The following is a 25,846-nucleotide window of genomic DNA, read 5'->3' as shown; positions in this document are numbered from 1 at the left end:
AAAAGTAACTTGCAGGCTTTGTTCTGAGCTGCTCTGGCTAAGGAAGAAGCCCAAGACTGAAAATACAAATAAAAGAATTTCATTTAACTATTGCCCATTAAGTAATGTTTCAGGAAAGGAGAGAGAAGACCAACTCGTTACGTTCTTCACCATATTCTTAGAAGCAGGCAGAAAGGCATAGGAAGATACCAGAGCTCAGCTCTCTGAAACTTCCAGCAGCACTGATTTACATAGCTGGGCACCCACCAGTCCACAGGAAAGAATTTATCTAATACAGCAAGGCTATGTTAAAATAGGCTTGTGAACCCATCTGTAACCTGAGCAAACATTTAACCTCAGTGGTGATGCTGGGCCACCCAGCTGGAAAGCAGCTTGGCAGAAAAGGAGCTGGGGGTGCTGATGGACACCAAGTTGAACATGAGCCCTCACTGCAAAGACAACGAATGGTACCCTGGGCTGCATTAGGCAAAGTACTTTTAGCAGGTTGAAGGAGGTGACCCTTCCCCTCCACTCAGCTCTGGTGAGGCCACACCTGGAGTACTGTGTCCAGTTCTGGACTCTTCAGTACAAGAGAGCCATGGACGTACTGGAGAGAGTCCAGCAAAGGACCACAAAGATGAATAAGTGACTGGAGCGTCTCTCCCATGAGGTAAGGCTGAGAGAGCTGGACTGTTCAGCCTAGAGAAGAGAAGGCTTGGGAGAATCTTGTCAATGTATATAAATACCTGAAGGGATGGTGCAGAGGAGGCAGAGACAGGCTCTTTTCAGTGGTGGCCACTGACAGGACAAGAGGCAATGGGCACAAACTGAAACACAGGAGGTTCATCTGAACATTGGGAAACACTTTTTTACTGTGGGTGTGACTGAGCATTGGAACAGGTTGCCCAGAGAGGTTGTGGTGTCTCCTTCCTTGGACATATTCAAAAGCCATCTGGGCACGGTCCTGGGCAACCTGCTCTTGGTGGCCCTGCTTGAGCAGGGTTGTTGGACAAGACAGTCTCCAGAGGTCTCTTCCAAACTCAACCATTCTGTGATTCTGCCGAAACACTACTTGAACCATTGCAAAAGTCCTTGTAGCCTGAAATAACTTGAATTTATAGTCTACAGAATGCATTGTGACTCTTCTAACCTTTAGTCCTTTGGCTCTGTTGATGGCCCTCAGCGGTCTAAGGACTCGCAGAACACGTAGGATCTTCACCACATTGATGGCACTGGACCTAGAATAAAGTATTGGAATGTCTGAGAGGTACAGCAGTATAAGGGGTGTGCTGCAAGGGCAGACAGACTTCACTCACTCTTTCTTGTTTGAAATCCTACACAGCCTTAGACTGCTTAGGATAGTTAGAGTCAACTCTTTGCTATGGCACTTCAGGGGTAAGGAAACTAGTCTCTGATGTTATGTTTGTAGGTCTTGCTTCCTGATCTGAGCAGGCTCAGTATACATTCTCCTGACTTTCACCATCTCTGCTGTATTAACGAAGGGAATGAAATATGAGCAGGGTATTTTTTTAAGCAGGGCAAGCTGCTAAATACTCTGTAAATATCTATGATATGGAAATTGTGCCAAGATGTAGTCATCACAAGACATTTTCAGATAAGGCTCAAAGAAACACTCCACTGAAATATTCATAGAAGAGTGGAAACTCCAGGTGACTCCAGCGTTAAAGGTATACTGTCCACCTGGAGTTTGATCCTGCACTGTGTTTGGCCTCTGATCCCAGAAATCAATTAAGTGTGTACATAAATTTAAGGATGTGGAAACTCCCACTGAATTGATTAGGATGACTTAGGTACTTAATTTTAAGTACTGAGCACAAATATCTACTACAACAGAGCTCTCTGCATCTTCCAAGACTGAGATTCTTCTCCATGCTGTATGACATCAGGCCCTCCTACTGATTCTGGGAACAGTTTTTTTACTAATATATTAAGAGTCTAGTTAGGTCTGTAAGAAAGAAACAGCAGGTCAAAATGAGCACTGTGCCATTCTTAAGACCTTGACTGAAAGATGAATGGATCTGAGAAATCCTTCTGCTTTACTTAGCTCTGGAACATAAGTGAGCTGCTAACCTGTAATAGTAATGATTGGGAGCTTATTTCTTATCAGATGTGATACTACTTAGGAAATGCCCTACCTGACACAGAGTTCCACATAGTCAAGTAAATCTATAAACTTACTAAGCAAATTAACAGATCAACCAACACAAAGTGGCGTGATAGAAGCAGGATCAACTGTCACTGCCACCAGTACTCTGCAGATTCTCACACAGCTCTTCAAGAGCTTGATGGTCTTCCATTGACCAAGATCCGCAACATCTTAGGCAGTAGCAAAACACTATCACCCCATTTTCCAAAGAGGTTATGAGATCTCCAGGAAGGAACAGTAAGTCGCTTAACTGTCCTGAACTGATACAGTGAATCTGACATCTTGGAACAAAGCTAAGCATCATGATTCCTAATGGACCAAGTTTCTTGTTGCCATTTGCTCTTTCTGGAAGATCCCCCTTCCAGGTCACCAGTCTAGCATTTCCCAATTATTACCTCCCCTCTTGAAGATGAATTTTAATGGTCTTGAATCATCTGAGAAAAATACCTCCAGGTTCATGAGAAAAATCTTACCCAGATAAGGCAATGAGCTGAGGTATCACCTCCCAACCCAGCCCTACGGTCCCAAAAAACCAGCAAGTTGAAAATAGCTCACTCACTGGATCCCAAAGGAGATGAGAGAAACGCTGACCACCAGCAGGTCTAAGATGTTGAAATAGTTTCTGCAGAAGGAGCCCTTATGGAGGAAAGCCCCATATGCGGTCATCTGCAGGAAGGCACATGAAGACACAAACACACTTTGCCATTAGCATCTGTTCAGAAATCAAACCCATCTGGTTGTGCTCAGACTATATAATTGAGGAGGGGCAGTATTTCTAACATAGCAGACAATTCACCCCCAGACCCCAAAGGAGAATCTAAGTCCCCATTGAAAGAAAAGAGAGTGAAGACGACAGTAAGATAACTATGAAAGACCTAACTAGGGAAAGCCAATAGTAGGTTCAGTGAGGAAAATATGCGCTTTGAGTGCATAGAGAACATAACATTTAGAATCAGTAAAGCAGCCGAATGACTGTTTGCAAAAACTACTCTTTGCAATCATATGCTTATCCTTTTTTCTTCAATGGCAGAGGACACTTGTGAGTATGATGCTTGTATTACATAAAGGCCTCTTTAGCTAAATTGAATTAAAAAACCAAAAAGGGCTATTTTCTAATGTTTTTTAATGCTTAGGCCAGCTGCAGTGGACAATTGAGCTCTCTTGCCTCCATAAAGAAAAAACAGAATCCGTCAGGGATTTGATGCTTTAGAGCTAACTGAAACAACAGGAGGAATTCCTGCTCTCTTCAATTTGCTCCTTCTGTTCAGCTCAATCCTGTATCCCTTTTCCCATCCCTATCCAGACTCCTCCATTTTTGTTCTAGAAACAATTGCATTTTCCCCTTGGTTTTCCTCACAAAGCCCAAGGCAAGATTCCTTGAGACAGAGTGGTTTCTTTGTGGAGGTAATCATTATGAACATCACCCAGCAGAGGAAGGGAAAAAATGCACATATTTTACAAGGGACTCTCTGCCCTGTCTGGGTATGAAGGGATATTGAATACCTGCTGGCTTTGAGGAGGATGGCACAGCTCCAGAACTGGATTTACAGTGTAAACAGAAATGAGTCTCAGCCACCATGTCAGACCTAAACACTTCTGAGCTCAGAATTTGAATTCTAGACTGAGCTCAGTTATGGAATAGGACTAAATGAGTCTGGCACGATTAAAGAGGGTGAGGTGATGGAGGTATTTGTACCACCTACCTTAAACTCAGTGAGCAGTCTAACGGAGCTGCTTTGAAGAAACCCCATCCCCACAACTGCTAATGTCCCTCCATTACCTGGGTTAGGAACACAGGCTTCTAAATCTGGTCCTCTGTATCTCATCTAAGATGTCTAAAGTAACTTGAAGCAGACACCATGAGACTGTTCCTCAATTGTGAGCTCTAGCCAGACTCCCAGCTGAGAAATGTGAACTAGAAATTCAAACTGGAGTTTTCTGGCTCCTGCTAATAGCTCAGGATGGTATACCTGCTAGTGGTTTCCAGCCATGCCTACCTGTGGCAACTTTATTCATAGGAGGATAGAAGGGCACATGGTATATCAGATTATGTTTTCACCAAACATCCATGACATCAGGGAACTGACTATCAATCAGTCAGACAGAACTTAGAAGGGGAGGAAGTATAAACTCTTATCTTGGCTTAGAATTTATACTTATAGACACATTAAACTGGGGAAGTGGGGAGGGATTCTTGCCATAACAAAGGTGGTAAAGATGCCCTTTACTGGTTTGATTTTGTATGGCAATCTTGAAAGTAAGTAGACACCATTGAAATCAGTAGGGGAAGCTCTGCTGAGTTTAAGTTCTATACAAACTGTTCTCTCAAGTCTGCTGGGAGATTTTGTTATCTCAGAAGAGACTCTCAAAGAGCATATAATCTATGTCTGTCTTCCATCTAGGGCATTGAACAAGCCTTTAGGATGCCAATTAAAAAAAACTTGGTGGTCACCTTGCTGACATTCACCAGACTCCACCATGGCAGTGTGAGGCTTGCAGGTGTCATCAGCAACATAAGGGCAGATGAAGCTTGTTTCTCTGCAGCCTTGAACATCCTATGGCCATTTAGTCTTCTGTTTCTTACCATTTACACTAACTTTGCTGTTGTGCAAAACATTGTGCTCAGTGCAAGACAGCAGAGAAACATGTACTGAGAAACCAAGCAACTTGTGAGGCATGAACTAACATGATAAGAACAGAAGATTTTCTTAAACATTTGTAGTCCTTGCTCTCCTCTCCCACTTGAACCCAGAAAATATCCAGGGGTGTTGACACAAATCCACTGAAGTTAACAGGAGGACATTGGGAAGGCTCAGGCACTATGCAGCACACTCCCCTGGTGAAAGCAGAGCAATAACACCAATGGGTTAAGTTCTGCTTCCACTGAAGTCATTAGGACTGTTACCGTTTGCTTCAGTGGGGGCAGAATTAGTAACTGTAAGTTCAAACAGGTGCCTTGAACTATCGTTTTATTTTTAAATGTTGCTGTTGAAAAGTTTTCCTTTTTTGACAGGCCTTTTTGATCAGCCATTTGGTATGTGCATGTTCAGATTTATTGTGTAAACACAGATGCACAAAAGCATAATATGTGAATCTCCTTGGAGAACATTATGGCTTTGGTGATTTTAAGTCATATCAAAAAGCACATTTCTCTACAAAAATATGCAGGGGCTACCCTGCTTGCCAGCTTTCAGTATGGATACTGTTATTAGGGTCCTGAGCTACAAGATTTGAGCAACTCTAAGTGCCTGCCAGCACTCAGAACTAGCTTGCTGAGGAAAAAAACCAGCTGCCAAGTGAACCTAGCATTTAGAAAGCCAGAACTTTGCTCAATTACTGTTATTTAAATTATTAGCTTACCAATTTGGGAAAATTAGAGTTAAGAACAAGGCAGCTTATTTTTATTTTCTTCCAAGCTAAACTAGTCTCCTGCATGTTTCCCTTGGTATAGATCATGTTCCTGGGAAATGGGAAGCCAGGTTTCAAACAGGAGATGCAGCAATTTTTATTTGCAGCTACAGTCCTTGGTGTTTCAGTGATTTGTACTCTTGGTTACCTCTCCACACCTAAAAAGTGAGCTTCTGCACTGCACTCCCTGTCTCCTGCTTGACTGTGCAGCCTGTAACCTTACAGAAGTCATCGGCTGCCCTCTGGCTTGGCCTCATGACTTGTGCAGATTGAAGACCTTCTCTTTGGGTTGTAGCATATGTAAGAGGAGGCGTATGTGCTCAGGGTTCCTTGCACAACAAGGAAACAAATCCTGGTTTTGAAAGATTGGCCAGGGTAGAGAGAGAAATTTATGGGGTGATGGCCTTTTTCTTGGCCCCTCTTACTTTTCACAACAGGACTATCCTTTCACTGTGATTCCCCTAAAAAGCATTATTTTGATATAGGCCCTACATTACAAGTTTGAATATCAAAATTTCACAGAAGACTTTTTAAGCAACTACCAAACATTAAAATCAAAAGATAAACAATCCTTTGTGTAGAGATAATAATGGGGTTAAAAAAAAAAAAGAAGAAAAAGAGAGCAATAGAAAGAAAGAAAGAAAGAGAGAAGGGACGGAGGGAGGGAGGGAGGGAGGGAAGGAAGGAAGGAAGGAAGGAAGGAAGGGAGGAAGGAAGGAAGGAAGGAAGGAAGGAAGGAAGGAAGGAAGGAAGGAAGGAAGGAAGGAAGGAAGGAAGGAAGGAAGGAAGGAAGGAAGGAAGGAAGGAAGGAAGGAAGGAAGGAAGGAAGGAAGGAAGGAAGGAAGGAAGGAAGGAAGGGAGGAAGGGAGGAAGGGAGGAAGGGAGGAAGGGAGGAAGGGAGGAAGGGAGGGAGGAAGGAAGGGAGGAAGGAAGGAAGGGAGGGAGGGAGGAAGGGAGGAAGGAAGGGAGGAAGGAAGGAAGGGAGGGAGGGAGGAAGGGAGGAAGGAAGGGAGGAAGGGAGGAAGGAAGAGAGGAAGGGAGGGAGGGAGGGAGGGAGGGAGGGAGGGAGGGAGGGAGGGAGGGAGGGAGGGAGGGAGGGAGGGAGTATTTCTCAGATTGGTTACCTTAAGAATAATTTCTAATGTAAAGATACTAGTGAAGACATAGTCTGCATTGCCTAGGATCTGAAAAATAAGCACAATTGGGTTAGTGGTACTGAGCGTGACCCAGGAACAAACAGGCGTGTGTGTTAGCAACAGATAGTGGCAGAAAACTAGTAAGATTGTGAACAAGTAATGGCAGAGAAGATGGGCACTTTACCTTCAGAGCAATTTCAATGGTGAAAATGACAGTAAATACTATATCAAAATAAAAGAGAATCTGTAAAAACAAAAGGGAATAGGAGTGGGAAGGGTAGATCAGTGACTGATCACTTGAATGGGAAATCACAGTTCAAAATCAAATACATATGCCTTTTAACAAGGGAACAAGGAGGACTATATAGGAAACGGTTCTGTAACAACGTCCTGTTGAATGCAGTGAAGGTCCTGGCACAGTGGACAAAAAGCACATTACATGAAATCTGAATTACAATCCCATGAGGGCTCTAGAGACAAAATAACTTTTTGGTTGTTGTTGTATGAATTTTTTTTCTTTTTAAAATCTGATAAGGAATTCAAGGGTTTTCCCAAATAGACTTCCAAACTGAGAATACAAGGATGTCTGGTCTCTCAGTGGAAAACATGAGATTCCTTCTTATTAACTTCCATTCAGGCTTGTTCTGTGACTCTCACAAAGAAGAAAAGCAAACTGCAAATTCATGCTCCAGCTATTTTCCCCCCTCTATCCTGATTTGCCCTGTATTAGGATGAATAACAAAGCCTCTGCCAATTGAACAGAATCCCAGCTCTTGTATTGCAACCATAATCTGGTCATGTGCTACAGGTGCCTAGCTTAGATCTTGCATCTTTCTATTGGCATCCTGGATAACGGGCAAGCTAAACACTCATCATTCCCATGAACTTAGACCTGGTGATGGGGATACTGGTGGCATGCATAGCAGACCATAAAAAGTGGCCCTAGGGTGTCACAGAAGGCAACAGCAAGTCTGGAAGTGTAAAGTGATTTTCAAAGTAACAGCACCAAGGACAGAAATGTCTTTCACTGCTGATCAATTGACATCCCACAAATGCAAATGGGAACTTTCTCATTGACTAATGGGACCAGAATGAAACTCTGTTTCAAATGTATTCCAATATCTCAAGCCATTTCAGTGTTATCCACACTACAAATGGTGAAACTCTAAAGTATCATGCCCTTGGATTACTGTTGTTTTACCATAACCAAGTTCTAAACCAGAAGGCCAATATATGGAAGCTGTAGAAAACTGATAATTTGTGAAATTTAAACCTTTACTACTGAAACACTAATAAACATACAGCAGTAAACTGCCTTTTCCCATCCCACAGGTGTTTATTGTATCTCAATGCCTGTACCCTAACTCAGATTTATAAGTGGCTAGATTCTTACAGCTTGGTATGCCATGGGAAGTGGGGTAGCTACTGCAAATTACAGGGTTATTTTAGATTGCACTATTTAAGCATGATCTGAATCTGGACTAATTTGCAGACACTAAATGTCAAATGAGGGGATGTATCACTTACTACTACTGTATAACTTAAAATTCTTCAGGTCACTGCTCAATTTTTGACCCCAAGTTGTTCTCACTTCTTCAAGGCTGTCTTGGGCTCTATCAATTTTTGTAACTTAGAGAATTTTAAAAGGGCCATTTCAAGGATGGACAGATCTCAATTGCACCCTATATTAATTTACACACATTATAACTGGAAATGTCCACTTGCCTTGCTGCCTTGTAGGTCCTGACATTTGGTTATTATATCAATAGAATAATTTTATAATCAATGGGCCAGATTCATGGGTAATCTCAGGTTGCTTTGCATGACTCCACCAATGTAAAGCAGCCATAAACTTGATTAAAGTGAATGATTAAGCTGTACCTGCAGCTGCTTTACATCACCAGAGCACTGCAAAGCAGCTAGAACCTGGCCCCAAAGCAGCTAGTAAACATGTCCCTTACAGATGAAATCATGCCTAATGAAAATGATCACTGCTCCACCCATGCAGGCAGTGCTATTTATCAGCAGGCATATTTATTAATATCTAAATGTGAATTTACTTTAGAATATATTAAAATGAATGAGCACCTTTCCAAGGTGCAAACAGGAGAATATTGTGAGCACACAAAGTCTTAGGACTTGCTTGAGCTTTAAAGGCTGATCAGACTGGGGAGGCACTTCCAAAAACTTGCTGTCTGAGCCCTGTGTTACACAAGAAAGATGCAGCCACTAGCCCACCCCAGGATGGAAGCAGTGTTTAAGCCTTTCGCTAGCCCTTGCTGGGTCCTCTGTTCCTGTCTCCCTGCTCTGGGACAGTTTGTGTCAACAGCAGCACTAGTCTGCATGAGTCATTGTGCACAGGCTAATGCCTGATTATGTTGTCCCAGAGTGAAGGCAGAGGCAGTTAGTTGACTTTTAGCTTGCTTGCTTGCTTTCCCTCCCAGGCCTCTGTGTGGGCACAGGGCAGGACACAATCTTACTGTTCTACTGTCAAAGCGGAAAGGCAGACCACATTTGCAACCCAAACACCTTGTCAGTGTCCCCTTGTATGATACATTTTAAACATCTGTACCTGGAAAAATTAAACACAGATTTTCATGCAACATCAATGGCTTCAAATACACAAGACAACACTTGGCTCCAAACCTTCAGCTCTTTTATCCACGACAATCAGCTTTGACTACTTTTTTTCTCACTTAAATCTCTCTGCTACAGATTCTGCGGCAGCTTTCTGTGGCATGTCAGAAGCCCATATGCCAACTGACATCATGCTGCAGCACTAATACATATTGACATACATTTATCCCTACATGGTGGGCACACTCAGCTGTGCACGAGTGGGTCACTGGTGGCACAGGTTTGACTGTATTATTTAGTACCCTCCTTCAGGACAAAATCCAAAGTGGCTCTAAAATAAGCTCAGGAATAAACCTCCATTAACACCTTCTCTGCATGCACATATGTGTTTAAATGCATTCTCAGGCCAGGATAATTCAGGGAGGTAGAACAATGAGTGTTAAATTAAGGTTTTATTATTAAGCAACAAAAAATATTGTCCTGCTCTCTAAGCCTAGAAAGCTCTTGCAGCATAAAGGCACCAAAATGCCACTGCAGGCAGCAGAGATCAGAAGTCTCACATATGACTGCTGACTTCTGATTTCTACAGTGACCCCAGATTAATGGAAACAACCACTGGTAAAGTTAAGGGAGCACTGAATGTTTCAAAAGGCTAATAAGAATGGTCAGGAAAGAAGGTGAGAATGTATCTCCATGCTAAATGCCTGCCTCTCCTTCCCCCAGGCTGGTGAGGAGAAGAGCACAGCATATTTTCTGAAGATTATCTCAAATTTAATGATAGCTTTGCAGCTTGTGTTCAAATAGTCTGATTCTAACCTTGATGACACCAATTTCCCCCAGAGTGACTGCATCAAACTCAGCAATGTTACTCCTGATTTACACCAGTGTGAATAAAGTGAAAATCAGGCTCCGGGCTTTTTAGTTCAAAAAGAAAGGATGTGGCAGGAGATCAAATGTTCCAAAGGGACCTTGCAACCCCCCAAAATAAGAATTAGCTGTATCCCAATCAATGTTTCTACAGCCCCTTTCTAATGCCTTAATCCCAGGGAACAATAATTTTGCTTCATCCTCCTGTCCTTCCTTCCCCTACACATGCTTCTGAAATGAAGTAGAGGCCAAATTCTGCACTGACTCATGTTATCTGCAAAACTCAATGATTTCACACGCAGCCTACAAAAGGCACAAATCAGGGAAGAGAGTCACTCCCAAAGCCTCTGATGCAGTCTTTTCTGTCTTTCCTGGCTTCAACTCACGATCTGCTTGTAGCACACTTTAAATACACAGTGAGGGAAGGAGGATGGGAAGCATACTTGGTTCCTAAAGGAGAGGTGTCGGACAGGGTCCTCAGCTGCCAGGGAGATGCTGCTGAGCAAGATGAAAAATAGGATCAGGTTGGTGAAAATGTTATCATTAACGATTCGATGGCAGTGGACACGAAACCTGCAAGAGAGAGAGAGGCACAACTTTATCTCCCAGAGAACTGGAGGACCTGGGAAACATTCCCCCTTTCTCTTTTGCCAGCAGGACTGGTCCTGGAGGATCGTTCTGCAGAGCAGCTTCCCTCTGCCCCAGCGGCAGGGAGAATGATGGGCCCAGGCATCCATGCCTAGCCCTGCTGGGTGCTGGGCAGCCTTGGCTCTCCATGTCGTGCAGTAATGCACACCGAGTGATTGAGTGATCGACTGCCTGCAGGACTCACGCTCGGTGCGTGAATGGAGAACAGTCACTCCCTCCTGACAGAGCCTTTTGTGATTTAGATGTGGTCTGAAACCTGCCAACCCAAAATTATATCCCTTGTTTTCATTCACAGAACCATTCCCCATTCATTTAGGGGGAAAGCAGCATAAACGGGCTTCAGGTTGGCCACTGTCTTTCTGAGCTGGGGCTGGAGTGTCACTGAGCAGGAGCTGTGGGGGATTTACCTTGCTAATAGGACACAGACCTGGCCAAATGGATATAGGGCAGGCTGGCATTTGCAAAGGGCTTCTGGGAGGACATCATGCCATACAGGGTGTCAGCCAAACGTTAGCCCAATATAAAATGCTTGGTGCTCTTAGTGGGAAACTAGCAGGTAAAGAAGTAGCAGTCGCCCATCAGAGAGCAGCATGCTTACTGGAGACCATTACAGCACCTTCCATACATTGGTATCAGGATATGAGGAGTTAAAACTCGTAACAGTCCTATGCATAATTCTATAGACACTTCATTAATCTATTTAGCTCTGCTTTTGGCTCTTAAGCCTCAAGCCCCTATTATAGCAATTTTACAGATGATTGTAGAGGTTAATTTACTTCTTCACAAACTACAGTGGGTGGGTGGCAAAGCTGGCATTAGAGTCCATGAGTCCCAATCATCATCAGTCCCTCCCTGTTGCACATACCCAAGGAGGAATGACACAAGCCCTGCTGTGAAAAGACTGGCTCTGAATTCAGCTGTTCTTCTACAGCCCTGCCTTACTCTGGGGCTGTGTTTGGAGGTCAGGTCCCCAAGGGAGATGTTGGGATACATGGTACTGCACAGAACACTGGGCAGTGAGCTCATTTCTGCACCCTTGGAAAGATATATTCCCCTGTGTCATAGCTCATCCCTCCACTCACAGTACTGGTTTCACCCATCTGTGTTGGAAAGATAGGTGGGACAACGTGAAGCCACACTGCAGAAGCCCAAGGGAAGAGTGTAAGAGAAGAATTATTCTCCTCAGCTTCCCCTCAGCGCTATGGACTCTCATCCTCCTCCTCATTCACTTTTCTTCTATGCTTGTTCTTGACATGTAGGAATGAGCAGAGACACATGAGCTCCCTACTGGGAGTGGATTTTGAGTAGCCATTAGGGCAGGAGGCTCCTACCTCATGCTTGACTGATTGCATGATGGCTTGCTTACAATCTGAATATGTTGGGGAATTCCATTTACTGACTTGCCTCCAAGTCCCTTATTTCCAAAGCTTTTATGATTTGTGTCTTCAATCAGCCTTGAAGGTGCCATGAACTCCCACTGAATACTGTCATGGGGCTCCCTACAGTTGTGCTTTTATGAGGATTTCATGCCAGGGCCTTTAAAGTAGAGAGTGGGCAAAGGAGGTCTCTGATATGAACTGCTGGAAGGAAGCCCTGCACCACATAACCTTTGGGGCCCAGAGTGAAAGGGGTACCTGCTTTTTGCCTCCTTGTTCCAGCTAAGCAGTCTCTTAAATACCTGTTGTTAGGACTGAAGATGAAAAAAGCACTGGCATCAGGCATGGGCACAGCCTTTTCCTTGAGGTGCAGCTCAGACATTGGCCGAGGCCGAGGGCCGACAGGCATCTCAGGTTCTTCTTCATCTTCCTCTGCTGCAAGAAGCATTTTTGTTTTTTAATGCAAAATACAACCCATTCTGGACTGCTAGGGCATTTGTCTCTGTCATATCTGGAGCTAAAATCTAAGAATCATTGAAATAGGATGATGAAAACTTGTTCACTTTCTTTCTCCAAGGCTGCCCAATGCTTGCCCTGGCAGACACTGATCTAGTCTCTCTGTAAGGCCATTAGTGCTGGTAAACCCATAATCCTCACAACAGTCTCCTCAGATGTTTCACTGTCCCTTTTGCTAAAAAAACTTCCTTCTAATGACTGACTTGAATCTTTCTTGCTATAGTCTAAATCCATTATCTATTTTCTTATTTTCCACGGACACACAAAACAGAGAATTCCCTTCCTCTTGCAGAAGGCTTTTATTTATATACTTGAGGACCATTATTATGCCACTGCAAGGATTTCTGGTTCCTAGAGCAAAACAACAGTCATTCCTGAGGGGCTGTGTTCCCTAGGTCTCCGATCATTCTTGCTACTTTCCTCCAGATTATCTGCAGGATTAACCTGCAGCTGAGGTTTGACTGGTGCAGAGGAGAGCTGGATTACTTCTTGTATCTTATAATACTATCTTCTTGTTTAAATGGCTTTCATGGGCACTTATTTTCATTACACTCTGGCCTTAATTTGCCAACAGTTTCTGATTTGCACAAAGCACAGATTATTATTTCTTAGCCCGTCACTTCCCCCTCTGCATTTGTGCTGCTGACTATTCCCAAGAGTGGGACTTTGAACTCATCTTTATTGAACTGCATCTTCTTTTCTTCAGACCATTCCTCCAGTTTCTCAAGATTTGTTTTTCTCCTCTTTGGAATACTCTCCATGGAGCCACTGCCACATGGGATTGTGTCTGGATGAGAGCATGTATGCCACATAGTGAACATGAAGCATGGGCACTTTGATTTACACCAATCAGAAATTCTTAGAATCGTCCCCTTTCATAATTCAGTGGGGGGAAGATTGAAAAGGTGGGAACAAGGCTGAGATTCTTGAACCTGATGCCTATGGAGCAGATGTCCAGGCACTGTGCAGATCAGTGAGCACACTCAAGGAAAAAAATGCAGAAATGGGGGCTAAGTGGTATGTGAAAGAGAACCTTCCACTTTTGAGGACTTTTACCTGCTGAAGTCAGATGCTGTTTTGTAAATGACATGATAGGATTTTGCTATTTTAAAGATCCCAATCCTCTCACTTAATCAGCAAGACAGGAAAAAATATTTTAAGAAAGGAGCCTGACAGGTTAGATGCAACAGATTAATCTTCCAGACAATGCAAAGGAGGAAACTCTAGTTAAAAGGTTTGTCTTGAGTCCATAAAGTGAGATAAACTCCAGGAAGAGCCTGTTTCTTTAGGGTCAGGTACTATACTTGATCAGGTAATGTACACATCAGAAAGAACAGATGAATCAGCACAGATCCTAATCTAGATGTCAGAGACAGGAGAAAAGTGTTTTTTTCAAAGCATGCCATTATTACATGCAAATAGGATTCTTTCTTTACATTTCCAGTAGCAAAAGTTCAGCTCAAATTCACTTGCATAAATGTTTGAGCTCGTACATAGAGTTTGTACTTTTTAAGCCGGTCTATTTTTTAACAGCTCAATTTTAGGTTGTAATATACTTTATAATACACTTTCTACAGGTTTTATTAAAGAAACATTCTTTCAGAAGTACTTTTGTGCATAGTACTTGTAAAATTGGTATTAATGTTAATGTTTGTATTTACATAATATTACAATACTTTGCACTTGCACCTTTTATCTACAGGTTTCAGAGTTGGCTTACCATGAGCGAGGTAAGCAAATTCTTTTTTTTTAACAGTCCAGAATACCAAGGCCCATGATCACATAGGATATTTGAGACTCTTACTTGAAAAGACTAGTATTCTGAGTCCCTGTTCTGTGTCTTCACTATTAGATCATTCTTTTTCTTTTACTCAGAGAAATGCTTAAAAACCCACTATTAAATGGGCATGGAACAACACCTCAGGTAAGTGGACTCTTAGCAGAAAGATCAGCCCAATGAAGCCTGTAAAGAACATTGTTCCTCTCCTCTTTTTCTTGTGTCTGCCACACAGCAAGAAATTTATTAATGATTCCAGCAACCACATACCTTCAGACTGGAAAACATGTTCAGTTCCTCAGCCATAGAGAAAGAATAATGTTCTAAATATTTTTCATTTAAAGTAGACTCTAGGGCACAGAAGAAGGGAAACAGGCCCAAATACACATGGAATAACATGATTGCAGGCTCAGCTCAGATCACTACCTAAGTCACCTATCTGCATATAGAAACAGTATCTTGCACAGTTGCCAGCGTTCGCAGAAGCAAAGGTCAACATGGTGTTCACAGACGGGCTGGGCAGAACATCAGCTGCAGTCCTGTTTTCTATACCTAAGGTATATTTGTTTTTAAAAAGTGAACCCTTCTAGTCACGTTTGCCACAAAATCATAAAGAATCATGACTCAGAGCTGCCAAGTTCAGATCTAGGTTTGAACTGTCCTAAAGTTCAAGGAAATTAAAATCTGGGACTGTCACCTTGAATTATGCTTCATTAGAATGGTGATGTCCTCTGGTTGTGAAGCCATAAGCACACATAGGCTACAGTGCAGCATCAGTGAGAAATTCAATGATGAAGAATTTTTTTTAGTGTACAAAGATCGGAACTCTTGTGTAAGGACACTGCTTTGCTTCAAGCTCCCATGAATAATCCTAAGATTTTACCTTCATCTGACGATCTGAATTCTTTCTGTTTCTGTACTAGACTGCAAGACTAGCTCCCTGTCTTACTATAATAAACATCTCATCATAATAATCCTTCTAGTGTACACAAATTTCTGGAAGAACTAGTCTCTCCTTCCAACAAAGAGGATAAGTGATCTGATGAGCCGCAAGTACACAGAGTATTCTGGGGGATAAGAGGAACACTGTGTTGCAAATGGAGTCGGAAGAGGCTATTGAGAAAACTGGTTGAGGCAGCAGAAACAAATAGGAGACTGAGTGAGGTACATTGAAAGAATAAATGGAAAACAAATGAAGTGACCGTTTCAAATTGTTTCTGAACACTGGGTTAGGGTGAAGGATGTTTTCAGAGGATGGAATGGTACACAGGCATGGAAAGGTCACAGGCATTAATGGCTTAAATCATAAACAGAAAATAGGTAGAATGAGCTGACTGCATCTAAGAAGCAATGCTTCACTCAAAGCACAGCTGAAATAGATCCACATGCAAGTGGCAAGAAAAGGTGTGTTCCCTGATGGGCTGTATGTGGATGTACAGCATCTCCTGTACCACAGTTGGACTGATCTGCAATCAGCAGAAGGCTTCTGGACTGGTCAGATGGCCACAAGGGAACTGGACAGGGGTACATGTGGGCATTGAGAAATTCTTGCTTGCTAAAGCCAGGGAAAGCCTTGGAGCCTTGTTCCCCATGACTGACTACACAAGGCAGATGTGACATGCCACATCAGCTCTGAGAGGGCCTTGGTGTTTCCGAGCTTTATACAGCAAAATGGAATAGATGACTATGGTAAATCTGATCTAACAAGGGATTTACAAAACTACTGCAACTGAGCCTTATGGTTGACTTCCATGAACTCTGAAAGAAGTGGTCAGGTAATTTTGTGAGCTGTTAGCAATCAACTTCACTCTTCACAAAGAATTGATAAACAATTCAGGGAATAGACTTGTTTAGAAATGGCATCACACAATGACAAATAACCAAGATGCTGTCCATTTGCATTTCTAATAGGAGATGGGAGAAAACCTGACCACCCATTCAAATTTTAGATTCTGTTCACAAGTATGCCAAGCCAGGGATTGGCAGCCCAAGGCAGTAGTTAGAAGTGTTTTTACTTAATTTTCTGCACTCTAATCCTATGCACAACTGCAGATAAAATGTCCGTAACACAAATTATAGATGCAGTTTTTGTCATATAGTCCACATGCTGAACTGTTTCTAAGCTATCCACAGAAGGTAACTAAACCACAATTCTATTATCAGTAGGCTTAAATTTGATATACAGGTGACTGTACCTTCACTTAAAAAAAATGTAATGGTCTGCAAATCCAAGCCAGCTGAGAAACAGAAACAGAACTGTATCAAGCTGTTTTAATTTGTGCTTCTGGCTAAGGACTCCCACAAATCCCTTAGCAATTGGGCATGTGTGTCCACTAAGTGCCTGTGCTTATAGAGGTGCTGGGAAAATTAAAGCCAGAGTGATCTGCCCCGGGCAGTGTTAAAACAGTATTGCATGGTGTCAGAACCACACTCTACTCCTGATAGATGGGCTATAATATGGATGAATAAAAGTATAGCAAATGCAGAGATTTTTATACTGAAAATCAAATGCAATCAACAGTTTTCGTTTTTGCTTCTCTGAAACCCTTGTGTATCTATTTAAAATGAACTATTGTGTCTTTCTTTACCCTATCACATCAACCTATTATCAGACATTTACTAGGAATCATGGAATAGAAAGGAATGTGTTTTATTTATATTTAATGTTACATAATCATAGAAATGCAGAAGAGCAGAGCAGGAAAGGATCACAAAAGGCCCTCTGGTCTTGACTCTGCTTCATGACTCTGCTAAGCGAGGATCAACTAATTATTATATCTAAACCTTTTCTGGCAGATATTTTTCTGACCCGTTCTTAGCAACATTCAGTGATGCTGGGCTTCCACAACCATCTTCATGATCTTTTCTAGCTTCACCATTATAAAATTCCCCCCTGGTGGGAATCTTAAATATGTCACTTCTTCATAATGGAGATAATTCCCCTCCTACCTGTAACAGACTTTTATGCATTTGAAGATGTTTCTCCTGCCTTTCCTAGCTCAAACGACCACAATTCTTTCAATCTACTAGCATTGTCTTCACCATGCTCTTCTACACTCCTTTCAATCCAGCCTCATTTCTCCTAAGCAGAGCAGCCAAAATGAGATACGATACCCCAGCTGAGATCTTATCAATGGTGAACAAAATAAAACAATTGCTTTGCTCTGTTTAGCTTTCACTGGCCAGTTAGAAGAAACCCATAACTGGACTAAAGGGTCACGTTTTCACTGTTTATAAATCTCACTTGCTTGCCTTTTGAAAGACAGCAAAATGTTGTTGATACCTGTTGAGTTTGTGATTACAAGATTCAAATTATTTTCTCAACAACTGTTACCTAACTAGCCGTCACCTAGATCCTTTATTTGTGAGTTGTTTATTCCTGTCTACATATAGAGCCTGGCACTTTCAATTTTATTTAGACTATTTATCCAGTTCCTCAAGAGGTCTTTGAATTCTAATGCTGCCCTTCCAGCATGCTTCCTGTCCTTCCTAGCTTCATGTCATCTGCAAATGTAATAAGCATACTTCCTCTTCCATCATTCAGGTCATTAACAATTAACTGAACTGAACTCGGGACAGGCCCCTGGGTTGTAGAACCTCAGTTGGTCCATCACTACTCTCCACGTAAACAGTCTGACCAATTTCTCTCCCAATCATCTAGACCGTGTTTTTCTAGCTGACTTAAGAGAATGTTACAAGAGACATCCAGAAGCCTTAGCAAAGCTAATGAATATGACATCTACTCTTTTCTCCTGTCTAAAAGTCTTGTCAGCCCCTTTTAGAAGAAAATAAGGGTGGTTTGGCGTGATTTGTTCTTGGCAAATCTATGTTGGCTGCTAGTCATCTCCTTATCTTGCAGTCATATAGTTTGTTTAATCGTTTGTTCCAGCACTTTTCCAAGAATGGAAGTTGAACTGACTTGCTTATAATTCTTATGCTACAACCCCACCCCCCATTCAGGATCTCTCAGAAAAAAAACTGCTCAAAGTTCTGAGGATGAAGTTAATTAAGTCTGACTGACTTGAAAACTAGACTAACTAATGCTCTAGCTTGGTTTTTTTCTGGCTCTAGGCTGAGATCTTATACCTTTGGAATTATGTTAATAAGTCATACTGTCTTTTTTGATTAGAAAAAAAAAGGGCAAAAAGGCTTTCAGCACTTTGTCTTTCATGAGTACCTGTTGTGAGTTTACCCTGACTGCTGAGTACTGAAAAAATAGACTGAAAACAAAGTCATATGTATATTTTCATATACAAGGATTGGTACATGATTTGATTTGGTTGTCTGTAAAGCTCTGTATTTTCAAATACAGAGCTTTACAGAGAGCCAAATCAAACATGACTAATTTGCAGTATAGGGATTGCAAAGGACCAAGTCCACACCTGTGCAAACACAGGCAAGCACATCATCCTGTCCCGTCGTGAAAGCATTACATGTTCAGCATACCTGCTACCACAATTTGGCTTTATGTGCATTAGCAACTGGAGCTTCTCTTTGTTGAATCAGGGATAAAAGGAAGAAGATGTATACCTGGCGCTTCTGTTGTGGGATATGGGCTCTTTTCTTCGTTTTCATTCGGCTGATAATCATCCACATTGATCTGACAGAAATGGAAGGAGAAGCAGCAAAGCCTTTATCAGACAAGGCAGAGGGTTTTCATTCCCTCAGAAACCCAAGCTGTTCATGCCATCACTGCACAGAGAGTGCCTGCTGGCAGCAGATCTTACCTTGGTAGCAGGCGGGGATTCTCCATCAGCAGTGATTGATTTCAGCTCGATTTTCTCCTCCTTTGTCTCCTCCTCCACAGCTGTTTTTTCTATCTCTTGTTTCTTTTCGGGACTAGCAGTCCTAACAATTTCACAAGATAAAAAGCAAAGAGTTACAAAGGTGGAAAGCTGTTTCCCTTTCAGGAACTTCATGTAGTACAGCACACATCATGAGAACAATCAGCTGACTGGCACTTCCATTCTGAGTCCAGCTTACATATCAGCAGATCCACCTTGTCCTCATCTACAGACAAAGGCAGAGACTTTCCTCTAGTTCTGTACAGCATCCTTTTTATTTTATAGCTTTCTCAATGGCATGTGTTTGTGTGTGTGTGAGTGTGCATGCACATGCAGGGGAAGTATGTGCCTGTGTGTTTGTGCACATGTGTATTCTAGTCTGTCAGTAGGGATCTCTTTGTTCACTCAATGAGAAAGGCATGAACCATTTTCAACCCATATCTTTTGGATTTCCACTAGGTTGCCTATGAAGTTTTGCCCCTCACTGCACTCCCAGAGCCAGGGAAACCTGCTGACTAGCATGCAGGATGAAGCAGAAAGATCTGCACGAGAGATCCCCTCCAAGCAGCCTGGAAGGCAGTGAATAGAAGTACCCAGTAAGGTAAGGCTTCCCTGCTGTTGGCAGCTGGGAATGACAGAGGAGCTCTACATCCAGCTCGTACCTCCTAAGAGTCTGCAGGAACACTAAAAGAACTGGCAAGAGAAGAACAGCATGTGGCATCAAAAGAGAAGGAAGTTGCTGAATCTTGTGGTGGAAATGACAGTCTGAGAATACGCCCTGTGATCCAAAGCAATCAGAAGGTAATAGAGAGCTTCAGGTGAGATTGTAACATTGACACCATTTCACACTCACTCTCTGCTGATGCCCTGAAAGCTCATCAGTCACTCAGACTTCCTTTCCTCTGCTCACATCACTGCAACTGTGGGGACTCCCAGCTCATGACACCTTCTTGTCCTTTAGTTTGAATTCTTTTACATAAAAATTTCTATATACATAATTCCATATATAATTACATTAATCACATATATATAATCTATACACACCCACCGAGAAGTTATACATATATATTACATATACTCACATGCTTACTTGCATACATATATGTGCATAATGTGTGTAATTATACTCACAGGAATGCATGCATACGACTGTAGATAGGTGTATGCAAATGGATTTACCTAGCTAGCTTTTTCCTTTCTTTTTCCTCTTCCTCCTCTTTCTGTGCAGATGTTAAACTCTCAGCATCAGCAAGGTTGTCCACAGCAATGGCCAAAAATACATTTAGGAGGATATCTGTTCATGTGCTACTTAAAGAAAATGGGCTTTGAAAACTGCAGAACAACATTATACCAAAGGTTTCTTAATTGAAAATTTTTAGCAACCTGTCATCAGATCTCTTGGATTTTCCAAACTTCCATTTCACACAAATGTTCAGGATGTGCACACCCGGCATGCACAAACCTACACTTTCCATCCAAATGGTTAACACAGTGTGGGGTTTCCAAAATTTCACAACAGAATGACTGATACAAAACATATAAGTCCAGACTTATATTTTAGCTTCTGATTTCCCAAAAGAGTCTTGTTTTGTGCAACAAATCCCACTGAAGATAAGGGGAGCCCTGAATGCTTTGCATCTTTGACAGCTTAGGTCACTTTTATTAAAGCACTCCTATTCAAGAGACTCATACCATAAGGCACCTGGGCTTTCCAGTTTTGGCCTATGTACTTGAGTTGAACAACCTCATTATAGGTATTCCCACAGACATGAGTGTATTTTATGGACAGCAAGCATAGCAGTCTCATTAGCACTAATGAGGCAACCAAAAGGAAATTCATTTAGTCTGGGCATTGTAGGGTTGAGCTGACAACTCTGCTATCTCCTAGTGGAGAGTCCATGCATGGCCAGTCGTGCCCATGTAGCTGAAGGGCAAGCAACCACAACTGTTTTCTTGTCTTGGCAGTGTTCAGATCTTGTGTTACAAATCTGAACATCCGCGTCTCTTATAAATTTCTTGAGAACGGGTCTTATCACACCATGATAACTTTTAAGTAAACCTCAGTTCAAGGCTTAGTCTGGAAATACAGCCACCCACCTCCCTGCGCTCCAAGGTCTAATGGCTCCAAAGTCAGCCAGCACGTAGAGCTGGCTCACAATTTCCTCTGCAGTTCACAAGGAGATCCAAATTATAGTTTTTTTAAGTTGTCAGGCAGACTACCTACCTCGACCTTCAGATAAGTGGAATTGCACCATCTCACTTTGAAGAGAGGGCATGCAGGTCAACTGAAATGTCAAATAAGAGGGTTTGAGAGATCTGAATTATGAGGAAAGGCCAGAAGAGCTAGGCTGACACTACAAGGTGGCTTTACAGAAGAATCTGTATAAAAAGAAATGTCACCTCTGACATAGGAGGGCCATTTATTAGGGAAGCAGAAACTAAACATGAACAAATTTGGAGCAAACTGAGATATGGAACAGAACCATAGTACTATGTTATATGCAAATGCAAATTCCTGTGAAAAGACACTCACAGCCTGATCATGCAATGTGGTTTGTACCTCCTGGGATATGTACAGTGCCCTCACTTCACCTTGAAGCCAGAGAGAACTGAAGTTATTTAACACCAGTGCAGGCTGGAAGATAACAGAGCACACGATTTTCTGTTTGAAGAACACACAGATTGCAGTAACTGAAATGGAACATGGTTCCCGTTAGTTTATACGTGAATTAATATATGATCTCACATAAATCAATTATGTCAAACATATGTTACTTCTATTACAGCATTTGTATATGGCATATTGTAGATTATACATATTTTTATTCCACATAAGGCTGGGATGAAAGCACTTGGAATATATTACTGAAAAGGCAATTAAAACAGAAATATGCAATAAGCACAGTAGATGCACACAGAGATTAGTTTCTGTAGAAGACAGGAAAAAAAAAACCCTATGAGACAATTAAGAAGAATGAAAAATAAAAACACTAAACATGTAAAGACACTAAATAAAAGCTTGCATGCAGAATTGGCATGTAGCCGGCTCTTAGAAATGTTTATATGCCTTAGCACTAGCTAAAATTAAACAAACTTGTTTAACTTTTGGCAGTACAAAGCCAAAATTCAGACCTAGGGAAAAGGTAAAAATGTAAGGTATGAAATTCATTATTTTCTGACATAACAAAAATAGTAAAGGGTGGCTTTAAATTCAGCCCCACTTGGAGAAAAGAGTAGCATCAAAGGATACAGTTTCCACAGATGAAGAGGATGATGAAGTAAATACAGACCAACATTCCTGGAAAAGAGGGGCCGCCATAAGCCATGATCCCATCATACATCACCGAATTCCAGTCCTCCCCAGTCAGGATCTAAATGACACATTCCCACCAATAAGGGATACAGTGTTAGACCACACAGATAATTTGAAAACCCCATTAACACAAAGATACCTACTATCCTAGAGAATACCCCCTCCCTCAGGATGGTTAGAGACTCTAGCTGTGTCCATCTAGAAAATGAAAAAAACCCCAAAACAAAACAGAACAAGAAGAATGCAAAGAGGGCCCGTGCTCAAAGTGTAAAAAACCACCAGTTGTCCCCTTGAAAATGATGGCTGAAGCCAAACGGCTCTCCCAGACAACTCTGTTTGTCTCCCTGCCTCTCCCAGGCATTTGCCTCCCACATGTCTCTTGTTTCAGACAGGCTGCACAACCTATACACTGAAGACAGCCCTCAGCACAGCCCTCCCTGCCACCTTCCTTCACCTTGCATGTGAAATCATGATCCTGATGCTCTTGGTCAATAATTCCTAAAACTGCAGTTGCTTAAAGGCCATTTGATTACTTCTCTGGTGCCGTGAGTTGGTATTTGTTCCCCAGTACTGCAGCAGGCAGGAGGACAGCTGCAGGGTTGGGCTTTGGCATGCAGGTGCTGCCCTGGGATGTGGCAATGACCATTCTCTTGTCCTATCCTGCTAAGATCTGATGGCCTTGCCACACACAGGGGTTTAGCTTTGGTTCCCCACTTCGTGAGGGAATACCCCTGTGCTGGCAGCACAGTGTGTCACCTTGCTCCTGGAGCTGTTAGTCTGAATCCAGTCTTGGGGACTGTCAGTCTGCAGGGAAGGGTGAAGGACCTGCTCTCTGTCTCATGTAAACACAATGTGTTGGCCCCATTGGGACCACTCTTGCCCTTACCTGAAACACAGTGAGGAGGGACTGAGGGAAGTTGTCGAATGTACTCCTCCTGGTCTGCATCTCATCAAAGTTAAACTTGCCTCCAAAGAGCTGCATCCCCAGAAGTGAGAAGATGATAATGAAGAGGAAAAGAAGCAGCAAAAGGGAGGCAATGGAGCGGACTGAATTCAGCAGTGAAGCCACAAGGTTACTCAGGGAGTTCCAGTATCTGGGAGAGAAAATAGAGGCAGTTAAAATTCCTTCAATCCAAGACAGGTGCTCATGGACTGCACAGGATATTGGTTCAGGCTGCCTTCTGCATATAACCAGGCATTTTCAAACACCCTGTTAAGCAGTGAATCATTGATGTGCTTCCCTAAGATAATGAGACCTACTGCAGCTAATGAGTAATTTTACTACCACACATGTACATACACAATTCCCTCCACCCCCCACCCCATACACACACCCAGAAGATTATTGCAGCACTCTCCATCTAAGGCTCTGCAAATCTTATATCAATATATGGTGATTAGTTGTTGCTGCTTCAGTGAGTTACATTCTAACCGACCTCATTACAACACTCACAGATGTTATGGCAGCCAGAATACCTCACTCCAGAAAATGGCCTGTAATAACTAACAAGAGCAGATGAGGAGACAGTTTGGATGCAAATACAAACTTGTCCAAAATCTGGTGTGTGAGTATGTGCTCACTCACTCACAGATAGAGGCTGCTAAGCTTTCTGGGACTGAGAAAGATATTAAAGGTCTTTTTACACGAACCCTAAAAGAGACTCCAGATCTACCTCCATAAAGTCCAGAGTTTCTTTTGCTCTTGAAAGGCCATACCATCACTGCCTTTTTGGGTATCAAATCCACTATACTTCCTCAAACATGGTGCAGAACATTTTAGAAGGGCTTCATTCATGAGAGAGCATGGCTAAGACCTGTTCCCCCAGTGTATTCAGGCTTGTGCCCAGATCAGACTATGTATGATGCAGAGAAAGGATCTTTTTGCCCTTGTGGACCCACTTTAGGGTTCAAAGAGATGCCAGCAGCATGCTCTGCTGCAGCATGTCAGTCTGCTTGCATTCTTCGCCAGCCTGCAGGGTAGCCATGTGTTGGAAAAAGGCTTTAGAAGAAATGGCTAAAGAATCCACCACATCACCCATGAAGCAACTTCCACTTCTGTCTTGCATCTGCTCAACCACTCTTACTCTACTGCTTAGCTGGTCATAATGACTTCTCTTTTATGCAGTTTTGAGTCTGACAGAGCTTTCAGACTGGGCTGAAGCTGTCATCTTCCAGTCACCTCATTTTGAATGCACATTACTAGCAAGCTTCATCAGCTTTCACAGGTCAGCAAGCCAGTAATGTTTGCCTGTGATCTCTAAGTCTTCCTTCTACCACCATCTCCTGTGGCCTACCACCATGCTCTGAGATCCCACCATGGCCAGTGTCCTCCACTCCCTTCTCCCAAAGCCCGTAACACTGAACCTTTCTTTCCTTAGAGGACTCTGAATTTCTAGCAATATTTTCCTTGGAGACAAAAGTTCCACTTGAGAAGGATGGCAGACATGCCTGATCCTTCAACATACAAATTATTTCTGAAGGTAGTGTAGTCATTAGAGACAAGGGTTCTTAAAATCCCACTTAAATTAATATTTTTAAAATGTCAGTGTAAAAAGAATACTTTTCTTGTCCCATGGAAGACAGAAATGCTTGAGCAGCCTAGTCACTTTGTGCAGGTTAACAATCTGATCTGCAGAGGGACATCGCCATGTCCTCTGAAGTTCAGCAACTGGTTCAAAGAGAACTCTGATGTTTTCCCTCCAGCCCAGCTTCAGCTAGAATGCTTTAAGGTTTAACTGCAATTAAAGAAATGAGCCACAAAAATTACAGAGCAAAGGTAAGGGCATGGAAGCTGTGGGCTCAGTGACACCAAATATCCACACTGAATGTGCAATGTAACAGCTCACTGTATTTGCATTTATGCTTACAGCTCACATACTTTGACACTTTAGGAGAAAGGGAAAGTGACACAAGGAAAGGGAAAAATTAATTTCTGATGAAACTCGACTGACTTTAGCATCCTTTAAACAGAAATTGATGGTGTCCAAAATATCTCTCCAAGTCCTCCAATGTCAGCCAGGACACACATTTTCTAGGTCTTTCTAGCAGTGCCCTTAAGAGGCATACAGTAAAGCTGTTACACATCTGAATAATCTCAGTGACTCACTTTAAGCTTAAACATCTTGCTATCTCAGAGTGCAACTGAACAGACTTTTATCAGCTCTGCATTTCTTACAAATGGCTCAATACCTGAGATTCAGTTTATGTACCTCTCAAACTTAAAGCAATTAACTGAGATGACCTGGTGATAAGATTAGTGCTGGTTTATCTGTGTACTGAGTGCTAGCTAGAAATACAG

The 25,846-nt window shown here is 42.3% G+C and overlaps 1 protein-coding gene across 14 annotated transcripts in view; it reads right to left on the bottom strand.

The window, feature by feature from the left end:
* Positions 1-25,846, bottom strand: part of CACNA1C (calcium voltage-gated channel subunit alpha1 C) — a 498,932-nt gene that overhangs the window by 85,383 nt on the left and 387,703 nt on the right. For 13 of the 14 annotated variants that reach the window (XM_074871704.1, XM_074871694.1, XM_074871692.1 and 10 more), the window contains exons 14-23: positions 23,435-23,642; positions 22,486-22,606; positions 20,415-20,529; positions 19,179-19,299; positions 18,982-19,051; positions 12,461-12,593; positions 10,578-10,707; positions 6,875-6,934; positions 2,706-2,812; positions 1,130-1,217 (exon numbers count right to left, since the gene is read on the bottom strand). In XM_074871704.1, coding sequence (XP_074727805.1) covers positions 1,130-1,217; positions 2,706-2,812; positions 6,875-6,934; positions 10,578-10,707; positions 12,461-12,593; positions 18,982-19,051; positions 19,179-19,299; positions 20,415-20,529; positions 22,486-22,606; positions 23,435-23,642 — 1,153 coding nt within the window. Of the gene's footprint in view, positions 1-1,129; positions 1,218-2,705; positions 2,813-6,678; positions 6,739-6,874; positions 6,935-10,577; positions 10,708-12,460; positions 12,594-18,981; positions 19,052-19,178; positions 19,300-20,414; positions 20,530-22,485; positions 22,607-23,434; positions 23,643-25,846 lie in introns of all 14 variants that reach the window. The other variant, XM_074871705.1, reaches the window with a different exon arrangement.

Source organism: Strix uralensis, chromosome 5 (assembly GCF_047716275.1).
Source record: "Strix uralensis isolate ZFMK-TIS-50842 chromosome 5, bStrUra1, whole genome shotgun sequence".
Classification (NCBI taxonomy): domain Eukaryota; kingdom Metazoa; phylum Chordata; class Aves; order Strigiformes; family Strigidae; genus Strix; species Strix uralensis.
The sequence above is the reverse complement of the archived record's forward strand: the minus strand, read 5'-3'. Positions and strand labels throughout refer to the sequence as shown.